General features: G+C 36.0%; 1 protein-coding gene across 9 annotated transcripts in view; it reads left to right on the plus strand.

Moving 5' to 3' along the window:
- The window catches only part of FKTN (fukutin), a 56,870-nt gene that overhangs the window by 18,595 nt on the left and 20,169 nt on the right, over nt 1-18,106 (plus strand). For 5 of the 9 annotated variants that reach the window (XM_033122934.1, XM_033122940.1, XM_033122935.1 and 2 more), the window contains 6 exons: nt 945-1,148; nt 7,493-7,770; nt 8,445-8,577; nt 13,804-13,933; nt 16,106-16,239; nt 17,873-18,000. In XM_033122934.1, the coding sequence (XP_032978825.1) occupies nt 945-1,148; nt 7,493-7,770; nt 8,445-8,577; nt 13,804-13,933; nt 16,106-16,239; nt 17,873-18,000 (1,007 nt within the window). Of the gene's footprint in view, nt 1-944; nt 1,149-4,704; nt 4,785-7,492; nt 7,771-8,444; nt 8,578-13,803; nt 13,934-16,105; nt 16,240-17,844; nt 18,001-18,106 lie in introns of those variants that run through there. The other 4 variants (XM_033122941.1, XR_004424646.1, XM_033122937.1 and 1 more) reach the window with 4 other exon arrangements.

Consider the following 18,106-nt stretch of genomic DNA (forward strand, 5'->3'; position numbering starts at 1 on the left):
TGATGAATTTCATTGATTTTTCAAATGCTGTCCTTTGTTTCTGGAATAAACCCTACTTGGTCATGATACTTACTTTTTTGTTGTTTTTTTTCAAAACTACTGGAATTGATTTTTGTACTGTCTTAAGAATTTTTGCATCTATGTTCATGAAGGATGGTTGTCTATAATTTTCTTTCTCTTTTGAAAGGCATACATCCCTTTGAAATCATAATTGCTTTTATTGAAATAGGCTTTTAAGCGATAATGTATACCCTTCTATGTATCTTTCCTACTCTTAGGTATTATTTAATCCTAAGTGTGATTTAATTTGTTTTCATTCTAATTTTAAAATTTATTTTTTCAGTATCACACTCTATTTAATGTCCAGCAAAATTATATTTAAAAATATTGCAGTATTAGAAAATCAAACTATATATGGGAATGGTCAAGCAGGCAATGTATTTTAGTTGGGGTCTTTTGCTTACAAAAGTTATTGAGCAGTATTATAAATATGAAGGAGAATGGCACATACAATTAGTTTTTGATTTTGAAAAGGTTGACATGACTGATTTTAAAAACTGACAGAGCTGGTATTTCCTCTTCCACGTTTACTTGAAAAGATTTAGCTAATACCAAGAGAATAATTTGTAAGCTTGAAGTTTTCATCTCTGATACCACTTTGTCGACAATTGTCTTATCCTTTTGATGTACAATTAGTAGCTTACTGTTCTGTACTTTATAATATGTTGCATATATTTTTACTAATAATTGTTCGTCTTCCTCAGTAGATTGTGTACTTCTTGAGAGTAGGGAACATGTATTATTATTTTTTTAGGACAATAATAAGGGTAGTGTATTAAGTAAACACTGTATATATACTTTATAAAATTAATAAATAAAGTTTAATAAGATAGATTGTTGTATTGGTTTAGTAGAATTAAGGGGATTCTTTTCCTCTCAAACAGCGTGCAGTTAAAAAATTTATTATGCTAACATCCAGCCAAAATGTACCCGTGTTCCTTATTGATCCTTTGCTTCTGGAATTGATTAATAAAAACCTTGAACAAGTCAAAAATACTTCTCATGGCTCCACTTCAGGATGCAACTTTTTCTGTGTTCCAAGAGACTTTACTGCATTTGCACTACAGTATCACCTATGGAAGAATGAGGTAAGATGATCTGCTTTCAGATAATGGAATGTGTCTTTAATGAAAAGTATGGGATGAAACCAGTTTAAAATGTAAAACGTGAAATATTTTTCTAAAATCTTTTTATAAATTGTATCAGGAATATTTTCAGTTGTAAGTAGCACAATAGCTTAAGCAAATAAGGGAATTTATTTATTTCTTGTATAAGAGGTTAAAAGGTTGGTTGGTGGCTGCTGGTGTTAGTTCAGCTGCTCGCTGACATCAGGGCTGCATCACGGAAGTTCTTGCTTCATTTCTGTCATCGTCACAAGGTAGCTGACATAGCTCCAGGCATCATGTCCATGTTCAAGGCAGGAGGGTGAGAGGAAGGGATGGTGATACTGTCCATCCCCTGAAAGCAAAATTTTCTCAGAAGCTTCTGTCCAGAACTACATTCACATGTCTACTTGTGAAGGAAGCTAAAAAGATAGGTATTTAGCATTTCTGTCCGTGTAGGCAGGCAAGTAGGAAGGGATTTGGTGATGAATTTTCAGTACCTGCCACATAAGGTGTACGTGAGGGTAGTATCCCCAGTTTATAGTACTATTCTTTCTATTTTGTAAGTGCACGATACTTGTTTGATACTCGAGTGGAGTGTGGGGTGCTTCTTAGGTGTATCCAATAATTCAAACTTATATTTTCATCCTGCTTAGTGGTTATAAGGCAAAAGTCAGACAGTAGTCAAAAACAAAAAGTCTCAATCAAGCATGTCAAAACTTTGCTTACTTCTTTATTTGGAATACCTCTGACTGCCCAATTTCATTGTTTTTCATACTGAGGAGTTACTCAAGTAAGAATAAGAAAATTAGCATCGGATTAAATGAACTCAACTAGTTAGTCAGTCACCCATGATGGAATGTGCACTAATTCCTCAGAAGAATCTGTTTTAGTTGTGTTGACCTCTGAGAGGTAGGGATTACACTTCAGGGTGATGATGTGGTCTGGGAAAGCAGCATTAGCTCACATTTTCTTGATTACCCCAGACTCTTACCCAGGGCCTCAAGAAAATGAGCTTTGACTTATTTCCAGCCTATCGTTTTGTTTTTTTCTTTCCTTCCAGTTTTATGTTTTGAAAATCTTTTACCTTATGGAAAAGAACATGGTATTTTAAATGTAATTTTTATTTTTTAATCAAAATACTACTAGTACTAAGTTTAAAAAGTCAGGTAGTAATGCAAGGCTCGTAATGGAAAACAGCAGTGTCTGCCTCGTCTCTCCCACCCCTTATTTCCACTCATAGAGCCAACTACCTTCAACTCTGTCTATCTTGTTTATCTTCTCTTTTATAAATGAAATGTTTATAGTTCTATTTTTGATATTTTATATTTAGATTATAAATTATGTGAATTTAGCTATTATATCTATTTTGTCTCACACACACACACACACACACACACACACTCACTCCCATCATCATCCTAAAATGACTATATCACATTTTGTAGTGAAATTAGTGTTTACCTTATTATGAAAATATAGATTAATCACACGGATGCTATCTAGTTTACTCTGATTATATTTCTTATATAACTTTTTTCTCCTTTGTTGTTTGCTGGTTTTCTGTATATCTCTCAATACTCCATGTATGAACTCTGCATCAGAAATATAAAACTCTCAATAAGATCTATCCTATCAGGTAATCTCTCAGTTCAATTTTTTTTTCCCCCTTGATGACATACTCCCTAGAGCTCTTGGTCTTTCTGCCCTACTACAGACCGAGCCGCTGTGCAGATATTACTCTGTAACTCCCCTTCGCATTTTAGGAATTCCCTCCTGGGGAAAATGTGAGTGGGAGGTTGAAACCTTGCATATCTGAAAATGTTTTCTTTTTATCTATACATTTGAGTTCTAATCTGACCTATATAGCAGGTAGCTTCTGCTTTGTAACAAGTCACCCCAAAATTTAGTGGCTTAAACAGCATCCATTATGTACCTCATGATTCTCGGACTCAGCAGTTTAGGTAGGATTCAGCTGGGCTGTGCTGGTCTCAGCTATGCTCACTTATGCAGCTGCCAGTCAGCGAGGCAGCTCTGCTGTTTCAGGATGGCTGGTTGTCACATGTGGTAGTGGGGGTGGCTCGGCCTTGTAACTTTCATCATCCAGGCTAGCTTAGGCTAGCGTGAGAGAGCAAAAGCATGCAAGGTCTTTGGACATTGTTAAAATACTAAGATTTCTTATCCATTAACATGAAATATGGGTCCTTTAATTTCAGGTGTCCTTTCATGTTCTTTACTAGAATATTCTCATTTTTCTTACCGAATTTGCACATCTTTTGTAAGATTTATGTCTTGCTACCTTACAGGGTTTTTTTTACAGGGAGGGGAAGGTGGTTAATGTGGATATTTTTCTCTTCTTTTTCCAATTCTTTACTGTAGGTGAATGAGAATGCTTTTGGCTTGTAGTTTGATCTTGTTTTCCAGCAACTGTACTGGAATCTGAACTCTATAGATAACTTCCAATAGTTTCTCCCTCCCCTATCCTTTTTCCTCCCTTTCTCTTTCTCTCTTTGAATATAGATCATTGTATTCTCTGCACAAAAAGACAGTTTGTTCTCTTCCAACTCAACAGCTAATTTCTTTTTCTTATGTATTGATTTAGGTAGGAGCCCCCAGGATATTATTGAATAAAAGTGTTCTTTCTTTCTAAACTGTTTATTACATAGATGCTGGACTTCCAGAATTGATCCTCTCATTTTCTTATCTTTAAGCTTTTTCATCTCATTTTCTAACTTTTAAACAAAATTTTTAACAATGCCATTGATTTTTTTTTTCCGTATTTTTGCTTGAAATTTTTATGTTTTTCTTTTCTAATAGCTCTGTGTCCTGTTTCTTGTAGTAGCATTCTTGTTTCATGGGTGCAGCTTTGTCTTTTTCACTCTGCAGATTTTAAAGTTTTGTTTGTTTAAAAAAGATTTTTGCTCTCTGCTGCATTTTGCTTTTCTAAATCCCTTATTTCTGGGTGTTTATTTTTCGGTATACTTACGTGTTTTCTTTGTTTTTCGTGATACAGGTTTTCTACAATGTTTGTTGGTATTTGTCTTCCATATTTAAGACTGAGGCACTGAAAACCACTTGGAAGCTTTTTTTGTTATGATCAGGCTTCATTAAATGGTGGACTTTACTATAGGGTAATAAGAGCACTCCAGCTTTTTCACTGGAGAGACTCCTAAATGTCAGTATTTGTAGGTCATTCCTACTAGACTGCTTGATATCGTCATAAAACAAGCCTAAAAAGTTTATAAACCTTTTTCATAAAGATTATTTTGTAATGTTCCTTTATTTTCCCAAAATGAAGTTCGTAGAAACTATAACCTATCTACCTACATAATCCCCCAAATCAATAGAATGTCTTAACTCTAATACAAGGTAGAAATAAAAGGAAATGTATATTTCAGTGTATAAATGCTGAAGCATGACTACACTGGAAGACAGAAGAAAGTAATTCAGATGCTTGCACTTATCTGTAGGATCACTGAATGTGATAGCTTCAAATGTGATTGAGTGATATTGTTGTTACTAATACAATTTTCCAAAATAGTGAACAAGTTTACAACAACGAAAAAGGAAAATTGTCTCCCTTTAACATGGCTGTGGTATTCCTGAGAAGTAGAGGGCCAGGTAATTATAAACAAGTTTTTCACTATGTGATTATCTGATAGAACATTTGAAATTATGCAGGACACAGTAGATTTTCCTATTTTGGACTGTAGGATGTCTAATATTCCTAGCCTAAGCCTCTAAATGCCAGGTTTGTCCTTTTTGATCATTATGATGACCAAAAATATCCCCACAAATTTCGAAAATGTCTCTTGGACACAGTACCACTTGCCTTGAGAACTGATACTTTAGAAGAAAGGGAAGATGCCACAATTGGCAAAATCGACATGATCAGAGTCAGTGTAGCAAAAGGTACACTGACAAGAAGCAAAAGGTAGCAATGCCCAGAAAAAGAACACAGGTGCATGGTTATCCTTTTATAGGCATGACATCCTATAGAGCCCTCGGATAGTCTTCTTAAACCTGCTCCCAAGGTAGAGCTCAGTAGATCAGTCTGCATGTAATTTTTCTTTATTGACCCATTCTCATGAAGTGCACCAACCACTGCAAAGTCAGCTAGGAGTAGATGTGTACAGTACAGCCTCGACCTGGGCTTTTGCTCTGTCTGATCAGAGCAATTACTTTGTTCTTGACTTTTCTCTCTCTCATGAGTATAAGAAGGCAAGTCATTTCATAGTTCTGCCTATTTCGTCTGTCAGCCTTTCTCTCCTCCCACAACCCGAGGTCAGTTTCCTCTTCAAGATCTGGCTTGCCTTTTAAATTTTTCCTGATTGACCAACTTACAATGCCTTTCTTTTATTCTGCATGGTAGCTCCTTCTCTGAAATGGCCACTCTCATCTTCGGTCAGTACTTTCTACCTCTTAGGTATACCAAGGAAGAAAAGGAAAAAGAGGAACCCTACAGTTGATAATTCCTTGTTTCCCTGAAAATAAGATGTAGCCAGACCATCAGCTCTAATGCATCTTTTGGAGCAAATAAGACCGGGTCTTATATTAATTTTTGCTCCGAAAGACGCATTAGAGTTGATGGTCCGGCTAGGTCTTATATTCGGGGAAACATGGTTCTAAGAAGAATCAATGTGAAATTGTATTAGTGAGGGTAAGTTACATTAGTTGCTGTTAAAAGCAACCCTAAAATCACATTGACTTAACATAAGAAAGGAGTAATTGTCTTTACACAAAATCCAGTGTGAATATTCTTGGTCAGGGACATTCCTGGACCACTATACTCTAAGCAGTGACTTAGGGATATAGGTTTTTTTCATTTGTGTGGTTTTTTTTCCTCTTGGAGTTCTTTGCTTTCCTACATGCAGATGGAAGAAGGGAAGCATGGAAGATCTTCTGGGAAATTATAAAGCCGGGCCTGGAAGTGGTATATGAAACTTCTATCCACATTCCTTTGACACAGTTTAGCTCTGTATCCAGAAAGGAGAAGACAGTTGTTACTGGTACTAGTTAGCATTCTACCAGAATTATGTCACTTTCTCTTGTTTAACAACGTAAACAACAACAAAGATCTATTAACACCTGCTGGGTACTAGCCACTCTGTTGATTCCTTTGGTTGAGGAACTTGCAGTATATTAATGGAGTTTAAACAGTTTTTAAAAAGTACAATCAATACGATGATAACAGTTTGTGTTACGAGAGCATAGATAAGGTATAGCCAATCCAAATGGCAACATTCAAAGATGAAAAGTGATGTGAATCAAGTACTCTTGAAAAATGTTTGTGAATGCTGTGGCTTTTGAGACAACCTTCCAGACACAGCTCCATCATTGAATAACTTTAATGTCTGGTATTACCACGTAGAGCTTTTTTTCCCCTTTAACCGTAGACTAGGCAGAATATCTTCCTTGCTGACCTCACATAGTTTTATGGGCCTCAGATGAGATCATGAATGTGAATTAGCTTTGTACACATTATGAAAGTGTAGACTAGCAAGGAAGTGTTACGGAGTGGAACAAACCTTGGATTAGGTTGGAAAATACCTAAATGCTGGTAGTTCTTTGCCTGTTTTTAATTTTGTTTCTTTAGACTTCTGTGAGTCTGTTTCTTTATCTCTAATCCCTGTGCTATTTACTTTATAAGATAGATTTCACATGTAAATGCAATGTTTACAAAAGTTCCTTGAAAATTATAAATTCCTCTTCAAATGTAAGATGTTCTTAATAATTAATACTGTTTAATCATCTGTAGCACTGCTTTTTGAGATTAGGACTAATAATCTACCATATAGATCAATCTTGTTATGTGATATTTATATTATAACTAATGATGTTGGAAATGCACTTTGTTTTGTAGTATGTCTCAGTCTGTTTTCTAATGGTTTGCGTTATGATGGGCTTCAATAATAATAGCAGGGTAAGTGTTGGGATATAAACTGAATTGAAACCACTATTTTTGCAAGCGTGTTTGAAGATAAAGGTTATTAGAAGTTAAATTGAGAATGACAAGTTTAAGTGCTATCCTTATATATTAACATTTACTTTATAGGTACTAATCAGAGAACACTAAAAGGAGCATTCTCATTCCAAAGAAAAAATTTGCATTAATTTTCATAGAGAGTCTTTGAACATGTCTTCCAAGCTATATAGTTACTCTCTTTGATACTTTACTCTCCCACCACCTCCTTCCCCTCACCACACTCATTTTTAAATCTTCAGGCAAAGAACAGACTAGCACAAAAATATGTATAGTTTAATTCAGCTTTAGTTTTGTTACTACTATTTGGTTTTAAATATTCTGCTTGATGTTTCTTTGGTTTTAGGAAGGCTGGTTTCAGATAGCTGAAAATATGGGATTTCAGTGCCTAAAGATTGAGAGCAAAGATCCCCGGCTAGATGGGATAGACTCACTTTCTGGGACCGAAATCCCCCTGCACTATATCTGCAAGTTGGCTACTCATGCCATCCACTTGGTGGTCTTTCACGAGAGGAGTGGCAACTACCTCTGGCATGGCCATCTACGACTCAAAGGACACATTGACAGGAAATTTATTCCTTTTCGAAAGTTACAGTTTGGTCGTTATGCGGGAGCTTTTGACAGGTAAATTCAGGGTGGAAAGGGGAAATGGGAAACCTATATTGTCCAGTCATGAATTTTAACTTTTTTTTTTTTTTGCATTTAGTAATTAAATCTAATATGCAATACATGTAAGTCAGTTTTGAAATGTGAATATTCAACAGGAAGAAACTCATGCACAAATGCACCAGGAAATATATGTATAAGAATGTTAATAGTGACATTGTTCGTCATGCTCCCAGACAAAACATTGCCTATTCATACATTGGAGTAGAATTAAAGAGCAGGGAAACGAATGAACTAGTGCTCTGCGTGACAACATAGATCAGTCCTACAATGTGGGCGGCAAAAGCAACAAGTGAGAGAATGCAAATATTATGATTATATTTATAAAAAGTTCAAACACAGGACAAAGTATGTTCATGGATGTCTACTCATACTTACATACAAAAAGTGGTCAAAAGGTACAAACTTCCAGTTATGAGAGAAATATGTTCTGGGGCTGTAATATGCAGTAAGGTGACTAAAGGTAACACTGCTATATTGTATATTTGAAAGTTACTAAGAGAGTAGATTTTAAAAATTGTTATCTGTGGTAATCGAATGCTTGATGTTTAGCTATTTTGCTTATGTTGTATATTTTGAAGAGGCTGCCAGTAATTTAAGTCCTTATAATGAATCTTAACTTTTGTCTTCAGGCCAGAGTTACAACAAATTACTGTTGATGGACTAGAAGTTCTTATTCCAAAAGATCCAGCGCACTTTCTAGAAGAAGTACCACACTCTAGATTTATTGAGTGTAGGTATAAAGAAGCTCGAGCATTCTTTCAGGTTAGAGATCATCAGATATACTTTTTAAATTACAAAAAGTGTGTTTGCTTTTAATATTTCTGGGGGGGTGGAAATAAAGAGACTTACAGAAAATAGATAAGAAAGCATCTTTTTTTATCTTCTAGATTGTTTTCTTTTAATTTTTTTTAAGTAGATTAAACATTACCCCTAAGAAATGGTTTGATATGGCTTGATATTTATGGAGACCTTGTTTTATTTAGATAGACTTCGATAGGTTTAGTATTGGCCCCTGCTTTCAGTTAGGGTAACCCATAAGCTTTATAAAGATGGTGTATTCTGTTCCTGAAGCAATCCAAGTGGGATGAAGCCACAGCAGAAGTTGGACCATGTGAAAAAATCTTAGAAAAGATTTCATGGAAAATACGGATTTTCTCAGAGGGTTGGCACTGAATATGAATTTTTTTGTGTTCATGAAGGTTTTTGAAGATAAATGCTACACAAAGACCAAGGGCTTTTGAACTTTACTTTATTCTGCTGCTCTAGCTTTCAATTCAGTGAACATTTATTGAAAGCCTCTTTCCCAGGAACTCTGCTGACACTGGGGATATAAAGATGATTTTGAAGGGCATGAAAGTTCAGCTAAGAGATGACATGAAACAGAAATACTGAGAAAACAGTGAAATTTACAATGGGGTTTTGGTGCCCTAATTCTTCCACTTGCCCTTTATTTTCACGGGTCCCCTTCTGAGAAAGCTGTAGATACAGGACAGGAGCAGAATGGGAAAATGATACGCCATCTATATCATGACTGGTCAAGTGCTCAACACCCACAAATGCAAGGTTTTTCTGGTAGGACCTTGACCTGTCAGCCCCAGAGGCCTTCCTAATCCCATCACCCTTTACTCTGGAATTGCGGAGCTGTGACACATACCCAGTCGTCCTCCTGGAGGAAAAGCTGGAAGATCGCATGTGTGGCTGGGCCTGCTGCTCCGTAGGCAAGTGCTACCATCATACCCCACCACATAGTAACAAGAAGCAGAAGAGATGCAGTGTGGTTCTTGAACTTGACCACTCACTCTCTCTGCCTTACGGGAGTTTGTTCTGGTTGCCACTTCTCTCATAGCAATTATTATAGTGAATTGGGAAGGTCTGTCTTGTCCCCCTACCAGATGATGTGAATTTCTTGATAGCAGGCATCTCATTTTATTCACCTTTGTAGCCCCAGTATCTAGCATGGTACCCAGCACAAAGAAAAGATCTTATAATTATAGAAAAAAGCATGAAGAATAAGGTGCTCATCTGAATCAAATGATTTTTTAGGGACATTTATTTAGAGCTACTCCATCACCTAGCAAGCATGTGCTCAGACTCATTTTTTTGATCTTGTTGGGAAGGCAGTTTCAAAATATTGAGAAATCATGAGGATAGTGTCACATTTTTTAATTCCATATTTTCATTCTTTTGAAAATTTGAGTGTAGTCAGCATTTGTGTACAGAATATGGATTACCAATACTCAGCGGACTTATCAATTTATTATAGCCTCTCAGTTGTGATGTTTAAAGCCCCATCACATAGCAAGACTGTAATACTGTCTGGAGGTTTCTATGCATAAAAGGGTAAGGTGGAACTTTGTTCTTCACCATGTTATCTGTGTCCTTCACTGCAGCAAGATAGATTACTAATTTGTTTTTCTCTTCTGCTTACGTATTGGTGTTACTCGTATCGAGTGCCTGGTGGGATTGATAACTTTTTAATTTTTATTTTCTTTAATGTTTCATTCTTCATCATTTCTTACGTTAGGACCATGATGAAAAATACCAGGTGGGTCCGTTTTCAAGTTAAAGTGAACATACATAATTTTGAACACTTGATGGCGCCAAACTGTCTTCAATATAGTGCCTGATGTAAAACAAGCAGTGCACTAATCTAAAAATCTCATAAAGCAAGCTCCTAACTTTCATTTTTTTTAATAATAATTTATTTTGAAACATTCACAAACTTGCAGAAAAGTTGCAAATGCAATACAAGTAATTTTTTTCCCCTGAACTATCTGGGAGTAAGTTTGTAGGCCATATACCCCACAACCTCTAATAATTTAGTATTTCTTAAAAGCAAGGACATTGTCTTACAAGTCTTGATCCAAAACTCAGGAAATTAACACATAGATTATTACCATTTCATCCCCGTTCAAGTTGTTCTAATTGCCTCAATAATGACCTTTATAATAAAAGGATTCAGTTCAGAATTACATGTTGTATTTCATGTTCCTGTCTCTTTAGTCTCCTTCAGTCTGGAACAGTTTCTCAGTCCTTTTTTGACTTTCATGATTTTGATACCTTTGAGAATTATAGGCCGGATGTTTTGTAAATCGTCCCTCATTTGGGGTTCGTCTGGTTTTTCCTCACGTTAGATTTAGGTTATACACCTTTCGTAGGAATAACAGACGTAATGTTGTGCTCTTCTCGTTACATCCAGTCAGCCATGACTTGTCCACTAACTGTGGATATTCCCATGGATCACTTGAGTAAAGTGCTGTATGCTTGCTTCCCCCCGGGGAAGTTTCTGGTTTTTCCCTTTGTAATTAATAGTATTTGGTGGGAAGATACTTTAAAACTATGTAATTGTTGTTAATATCATCATCAAGCTTCCCACTTATTTGTTTATATTAGTATGAACTCACGGTTTTCTATTTTTTCAATGGGTATTTTCATTCTTTATTTTGATCATCGTTCCACATTTGGCCATTGGGAACCCCTTCACGATGGCTCCTGTGTCTTTTGACATGTTACCATCCTTTTTTTTGAGCACTGTCTTGCCTATTGGCACATGATGTTCTAGATTCCTCTTGTAATTTCCTGGCCACAAACCTAGACTCAGCCATTTCTCTGAGTCCTGGTTCCTTTTTGGAAGCTGAGATCTGGATGTCAGTTGTGCTCGTTGCTGTTGGGGTTTTGCTGCATACAGGCCCTCACAGTAACAGGACGACGGTGTGTTCAAGACGTGTAGCAGTATATATGTATTCACTCTAACACATCTGAGGGTCAGTTTTAAGAAATGGAGTCTCTGTGAGTGGCATGTTAGGAAAGGCATGTCAGGGTCAGGGTATGTCCGTGCAGAGGGCAGCCTCAGTAGGACGGAACTATCAGAGTAATGTTTTTGTAGAGCAAAAAGTGTTCTTATGTTAATTAATTTCATCCTTTCAGTCACTCTGAAATGAGGCCAGTGTATACTAGAAAGGTATACTACGGTATATACTACTGAGGTTTTGAGATGTTTCTTGTGCAATCATTATTGGCTGAGCATGGACTAAATAAATCCTGGGTCTACAAACTTCTGGCTCCAGGCTTTTCCCACGACAACAACAATAAGGACGTGTGTCTCTCATTCTAATCATATATCCTAAGAGAAGTCATGGCCCTGAGAATATTTTCATCTTGAAAGGATCTCGTATAATTTGTATATTCTTGAGAAGGCAACTTCAGGAACCCCACCTTCTTCCTAGGAATACTTTTTGCTTAAGGTCCCTAGTGTCCTTCTAGGAACTGTATTTCCTCCTGCTGTATTGTCAAAGAATGACAGGATATTTTAGGATGTTGTAGGCACGGGAGGGGGCTGCCAATCATTTATTCATGAATCCATTTATCAATATATGGTGATCACATATTAAGTGCCATTCTAAATTTGTGCTTACAGTGATGGAGAGATTCAGTACCTGTCCTTAAGGAACCATCTTTACAGACTAGTGGAGGAAATATAAATAAAATGAACAATTAGAATTAAATATGGTAAAAATTATAGTAAAAGTGTACACCAGTGGTAATAATTATAAGCTCATTAACAGATTAGTTCATTTGTCTTTGTCTGTATCTAGTACCAACATAATTCTTGGCTTGTGAACTGAGGAGGAGCACTGGGAGAAAAAATATATACGCCCTTCTGGGAGAATCAGGGAATGTTTTCCTGAGGGTAGAACTACACCTGAAAGATTTTAGGAAACAGCGTGTATAAGGGCACAGAGACTTGAAACGTGATATATTTGAGGAATTACAAGTTATTGCTGTGATGTGAAGTGTGAAGAGGGTGGCGACGAGGCTGGGCCAGTAGTCAGGGACCAGAACACAAACGTCCTTGTCCACCCTGCCATGAAGTTTAGATTTGGTCCCAAAGGTAGTGAAGCATCTCTTAAGAATTTATAGTGTTCTCTCCTCAGTTCCAGAACACTCTAAAAATGAAGGAAATCAGAAAAGCAAGAAGACTAAGTAAATGATAATATTTGTGTAGAACTTCTCAAGTGGTGAGACATTTTTCTGTCATCCATTATCTCATTAAATCTTCACAGCAGTCCTGTAAAGTGTAATTATTATCCTTGAATTCCTGATGAGGAAATGATATCTAAGAGAGGTTTGTTCTTTCATTCTCTCATTCATTCAGCAGATATTCAGGCACTGTTCTAAGCACTGGAGGTAGAGTGGTAAACAAATGAAGTCACTTTCCCCAGGGAGCTTACATTCTTCTGAGGCACTAATCAGAAGATGAGTGCCCCAGGGTGCGGCTAAAAAGAAGTGGGACTAGACTTGAACACATAATCGGATTCAAAATCCCACGCTCTTTCTACTATATGAGACCTGTATAGTCTCTAAAGACCAGTTGAATCAGTGAACGATGGAAATGTCATTGAATATATTTTGCTTCAGATATGCCTGTAGCTCTCACCATTCCTTCCTTTCCCCTACTAGTCCAGTCTGATCAATTGTAAAGTGGAAGAGGGAACTAATAAAGGTGTAAGTCTCATCCTTTGGGAATCATGGGTATGTTCCTTCCTGTTTAACTGGTATCTCCTAGAATCTACTCCTTTAGTCTTTATAAAATAAATGTGACTAACAGGGAACTCTGAAACTGCATTTTTTTTTCCCCTTACCTTTCTAAAATACATTTTATTTGAAATGTCCTTTTTTTTTTCACATTTTAAAGACATATGTATTTTTTTAATTAATTTATTTATTTTAAATTTATTGGGGTGACAATTGTTAGTAAAATTACATAGATTTCAGGTGTACAATTCTGTATCACATCATCTATAAATTACATTGTGTGTTCACCACCCAGAGTCAGTTCTCTTTCCATCACCATATATTTGATTAAAACTGCATTTTTATAATTGAAAAATACATGGGGCTAGTTTTCAAGTTTAAATTAGATGTCACAAAAATGTTTCTAGCAATTTAGGTACGGCTTTAATGGCTGGCTGTTGATTCTACCTGCAGCAGTACCTTGATGATAACACTGTGGAAGCCGTGGCCTTTCGGAAGAGGGCGAAGGAATTGTTGCAACTCGCAGCCAGAACATTAAAGAAATTGGGAGTACGGTTCTGGCTGAGCAGTGGAACTTGTTTAGGTAAAATTCTTGTTGCGTCACATTTGTCTTTGTGTCATTTCGTCCTCTTTAGTGGCTTTAGGGGGTGACTGCTTGAGATGGATGACAAAATATCAGTGATACTCAAAATGTCATATTTATAGATAGAATAAACATAGTGCATGGAGCAAGGATTTATTGATTACTTTAAAGAAATTAATTTCAGAAACATAAAAGTGAGTTAGGAAGGTCATATTTGTGTTTACCAAAACTTATAATTCATGTGTGCAAAACTTACAGCAGAACACGTAGATTGTATTTGATTCTCAGGTAACCTTAGTTAGCATTTTGTTATTTCTATCCCAAAGAGTACTGTTGCCTTAAAAAAAAAAAAATTTACTTAGTTTCTTATACATGCAAATAACTCGCATTGTACCAAAAGTTTCTAGTGGGAGGAAGATTGCAGGCAGTGTCACACGGTTTTCACAAACCTTTTCCAGATCATCACTAGTGTTAATATCACTGATTGCACTTCACTGCCTCACTACATTCTGTTCATTCTGAGGTGGGGAAATGTAGACTTTTCTAGAGTCCTTAGGCAAGTTGCTCTTAGACTCTGAGAAAGATTTCTGGATCTCTTTCTCCTATACACTAGATCAGACTTCTTTGGAATTTAGAATTATTTAGAATATTAAATTTTGTGTTTATTCCCTCTTGTGTGTAACTGTAGTTGGTTATAACTGTACTTGTTCTTCCTTAATTATAACTGTATTTATACAAAAATTAATTCTGCTTCTGCTTTTGTAGGATTATCGTATCATTTACTTTCTAATTCAAGAGACTTTTGAGTGAAAGGGAGTCCCATTAATAATTATGTTGGTACAACAGGCATAAACTAGGATATATGGTTATCCTCTTTATTAGTGTTTGTGGGAAATTCACATGGTTCTTCCTGTCAACGAGCTTACAGCTCGAGTAAGCCAAAGAAATACACCTCACACATTTATGTGATATATGCTTAAAGGTTTAACTTTAATTGTTTTATAGATTATGTCATCAGAAATACTTCTTAACCATTTGTCATGGTTTGTTTTGAGTTCTTAGCCCCATGGTTTTCTTGATTTAAGGACATTTACAAAATGAGGGAGTTAGATTAGATAATAATAAGGAGGCTTCCATTTTTAATAGTTTATGATTATTTGATAGATGTGGATTGTAGACTTTTCTCAAACTAGACGTGAGACCCCATCATCCTAGGCTTCTAAAGATCCATGTTAAAATAAAATGAAAGTTTAGACTTCCAAACAGTATTGCCTGACAGTGATACCTATAAAGATAATCGCAGTCATTTACTTACTTTTTTAATAATTTGGATGGAAAGCATAGAAGGATAATAGGAGAGATTCAGGAGTCCTTAGTAATCTTAAAGTATAAATTTCGTTTTTCTTTTTTTAGAACATTACTATAGTACCTGATTGAGAAGTAGATACATAGCAAATACCTAGAAATATCTTTTGACAGTATGCTGACAATTGAGGTTGATAGTGCTCTTCTTTGTTATATGACCCATTGGACATGAGCTATTCAGAGCTGTTAAGTTCTAAAAATTACTATTCGGGAAAGGGATATTGTTTAAGCAAAAGAATTAAATTATATTTTTAACATATCTTAAATGCAGCCTTCATCATTGGAAGTTTCTGATTAAACATTCTCAAAAGTAACTTAATTTGTTTAAATGGATGGCTTAGTTAACATTATTAGAGCTAATAGTTTATTCAGAAATTAAAATACATCATGAAAGTTTTCGAGATACTGAGTACCCAGGCCAGTAAAAATGAGGGGAGGGGCGGGGAGGGGAAGGGAGGATTTTGTTTTGTTTTTCTGTCCACCCCCCAAGGGTCGAGTTCTTTAACAGGTGGGTCCTATAACCACAGATTTTAGTTTGGGATTTAATTTTTTTAAAAATAATTTTAATAAAGCAGCCTAAGTCTAATCCTATGAAATAAAATACACTGTTACAAAGATCATCCATTATAATAATGACAATTTTTTTTCCAAATTTAAGGGGTTTTTTTCTTTTTTTTTTTTAATACTGATGTTTTTGTGTTTTTTTTAATTAGTTTCAGGTGTACAAAGTAACATAAGAGATATTTGCACTCCTCACAAAATTGAAGTTTTTAAAAAAGTTTTCTTATTTCTTTTTCTTTTTTTAAGGATGGTATCGGCAGTGCAGTATTATTCCTTATAGTAAAGATGTTGACTTAGGAATTTTTATACAAGATTACAAATCTAATATTATTTCAGCATTTCAGGATGCAGGACTTCCACTCAAACACAAATTTGGGAAGGTGAGTAATAAAAATCTGCTTTACTGAACAAGTAACATGTCTCAAAAGTAAAATTTATATTAAGCGACTCAGAAATGGTTAAGAATATTGCATGCATCATGTTATCACTAAATATTGGCCAGGCTGAGTTCAGCAGAAACTTGTTACCACTTGTGACCTCAGCACTATTTAAGGAAAACTAGAAAATTTGGCTTTCTATTGGCAGTGACAAGGAGAAAAAGATCTTGCATTCTTGCAAATGAATTTATTCCCATTATATAATATACAATTAATATAATAAGTAAGAATCCCTCCTACCCTTCCATGAAGTTATATTGTTTCTCATGAGTCATTTAATTTTATGCTCACTTAGGCATCTTATCACTGTCAACATGAAACATTCCATTGATTGCTACGGGTTACAAATACAGACTCATTTCAAACAGTACTTGAATTTCTTGTTTATTTCGCCTGGCCTAGGTCATAGCAGTTTTCTCCCAGGTCAGCTAGGCTTAGATAAAGTCATCGTGGCTTAGATAAAATCTCCTTTAGACGAGTTGATTCCTGTGCTCCAACCCCATGATCCCTTTGCAATCACCTCACTCTTAATTTTCTTGTCTCCAGGATGGTGTTGTCTTGGAAAGAACGTAGAAGTATGAAAAGTTATTTCCCTCATCATAATCATTCTACTTTACCAAAAAAATTAATAAAATATTTTCCTGAGGTCAAAGTCAAAGCAGTGGAACTCTAGTCACTCAGCAAACGTTTCCTCAGCCTTCACTCCATGCCTGGCACTGTGCTCAGCACCCAGGACACAGAGAGGAATCAATGACAGTCCTTACCTTTGAGGAGTTCACTGTCTAATTAGAAGGGGAAAAAATGCATAAATAATTATTATGTGATTAGTGCTGTAACAGACAGATGCACCAAGTCCAATGGGAACATAATTATTTGTGGAATACATACCATTAGGGAAATACTCTCAGAAGTCTTTGTGAGCCCATTGTAGAGAGCAAAAGGGATAAAAACTCCAAGTCCTCGTCAGTCAGCACCTTGGAGCCTTTGGAGCCCATTCTTGTGCTCAGGCCCGCTCCAATCCCTTTGGAGTATACACTTTCTTCTAATAAACTGCTCTTTCATCACTTAAAAAAAAAAAAAAAAGAAGAAAAAGTCTTTGTACCTTTAACTTCTCTTTTTGTCATGTACATAACGTACTGATCTATGGTATGTATATGGGTTTCTAGAATACAACATTTCCTTAAGTGCTTATTTATTGATTGTAATGAGAAACTTCTTTTCCTGATAGTGTCACTTGATTATTAAATATTAAAGGGCGTAATCTGTCTTTGGTTCCTTCCCTCCTTTAGTCAGACAGGGGCTCAGGAGCAGGATGTTCCACACAGTGATAGTTTCACTGCTGTAAGTCGTTACCCTGAGTCGTCACCAATTGTAGGAAGCAACATTGTTTTATATGCATTTCAGGAAGAAATCAAATGATGGCGTGCTACTGATGCATCCCAATTTCAGAGCTGCTCCAACTTGAAAAAACGTGTATCTAAAATCTGTACTCTCTCTATATAAAATATTATCTCTCTAAATTAAAAACGTGTATTTCTTTTGTTTCAGCCTCTGAACGTTTTCATCTTCCCTCTAGGTAGAAGACAGCTTGGAACTCTCTTTCCAGGGAAAAGATGACATAAAACTTGACATTTTTTTCTTCTATGAAGAGACTGACCATATGTGGAATGGAGGCACTCAGGCCAAAACAGGAAAAAAATTTAAGTATGAATCAGATAAACACTTGTAAAGGGGGAGGGGAGCTATAGAAATAACTTCACAAGGTTGGGGGGAGAAAAGGCTCTCAAGGCTCCACTATTAGGTACTACTT

This window comes from Rhinolophus ferrumequinum, chromosome 12 (genome assembly GCF_004115265.2).
Source record: "Rhinolophus ferrumequinum isolate MPI-CBG mRhiFer1 chromosome 12, mRhiFer1_v1.p, whole genome shotgun sequence".
Classification (NCBI taxonomy): Eukaryota; Metazoa; Chordata; class Mammalia; order Chiroptera; family Rhinolophidae; genus Rhinolophus; species Rhinolophus ferrumequinum.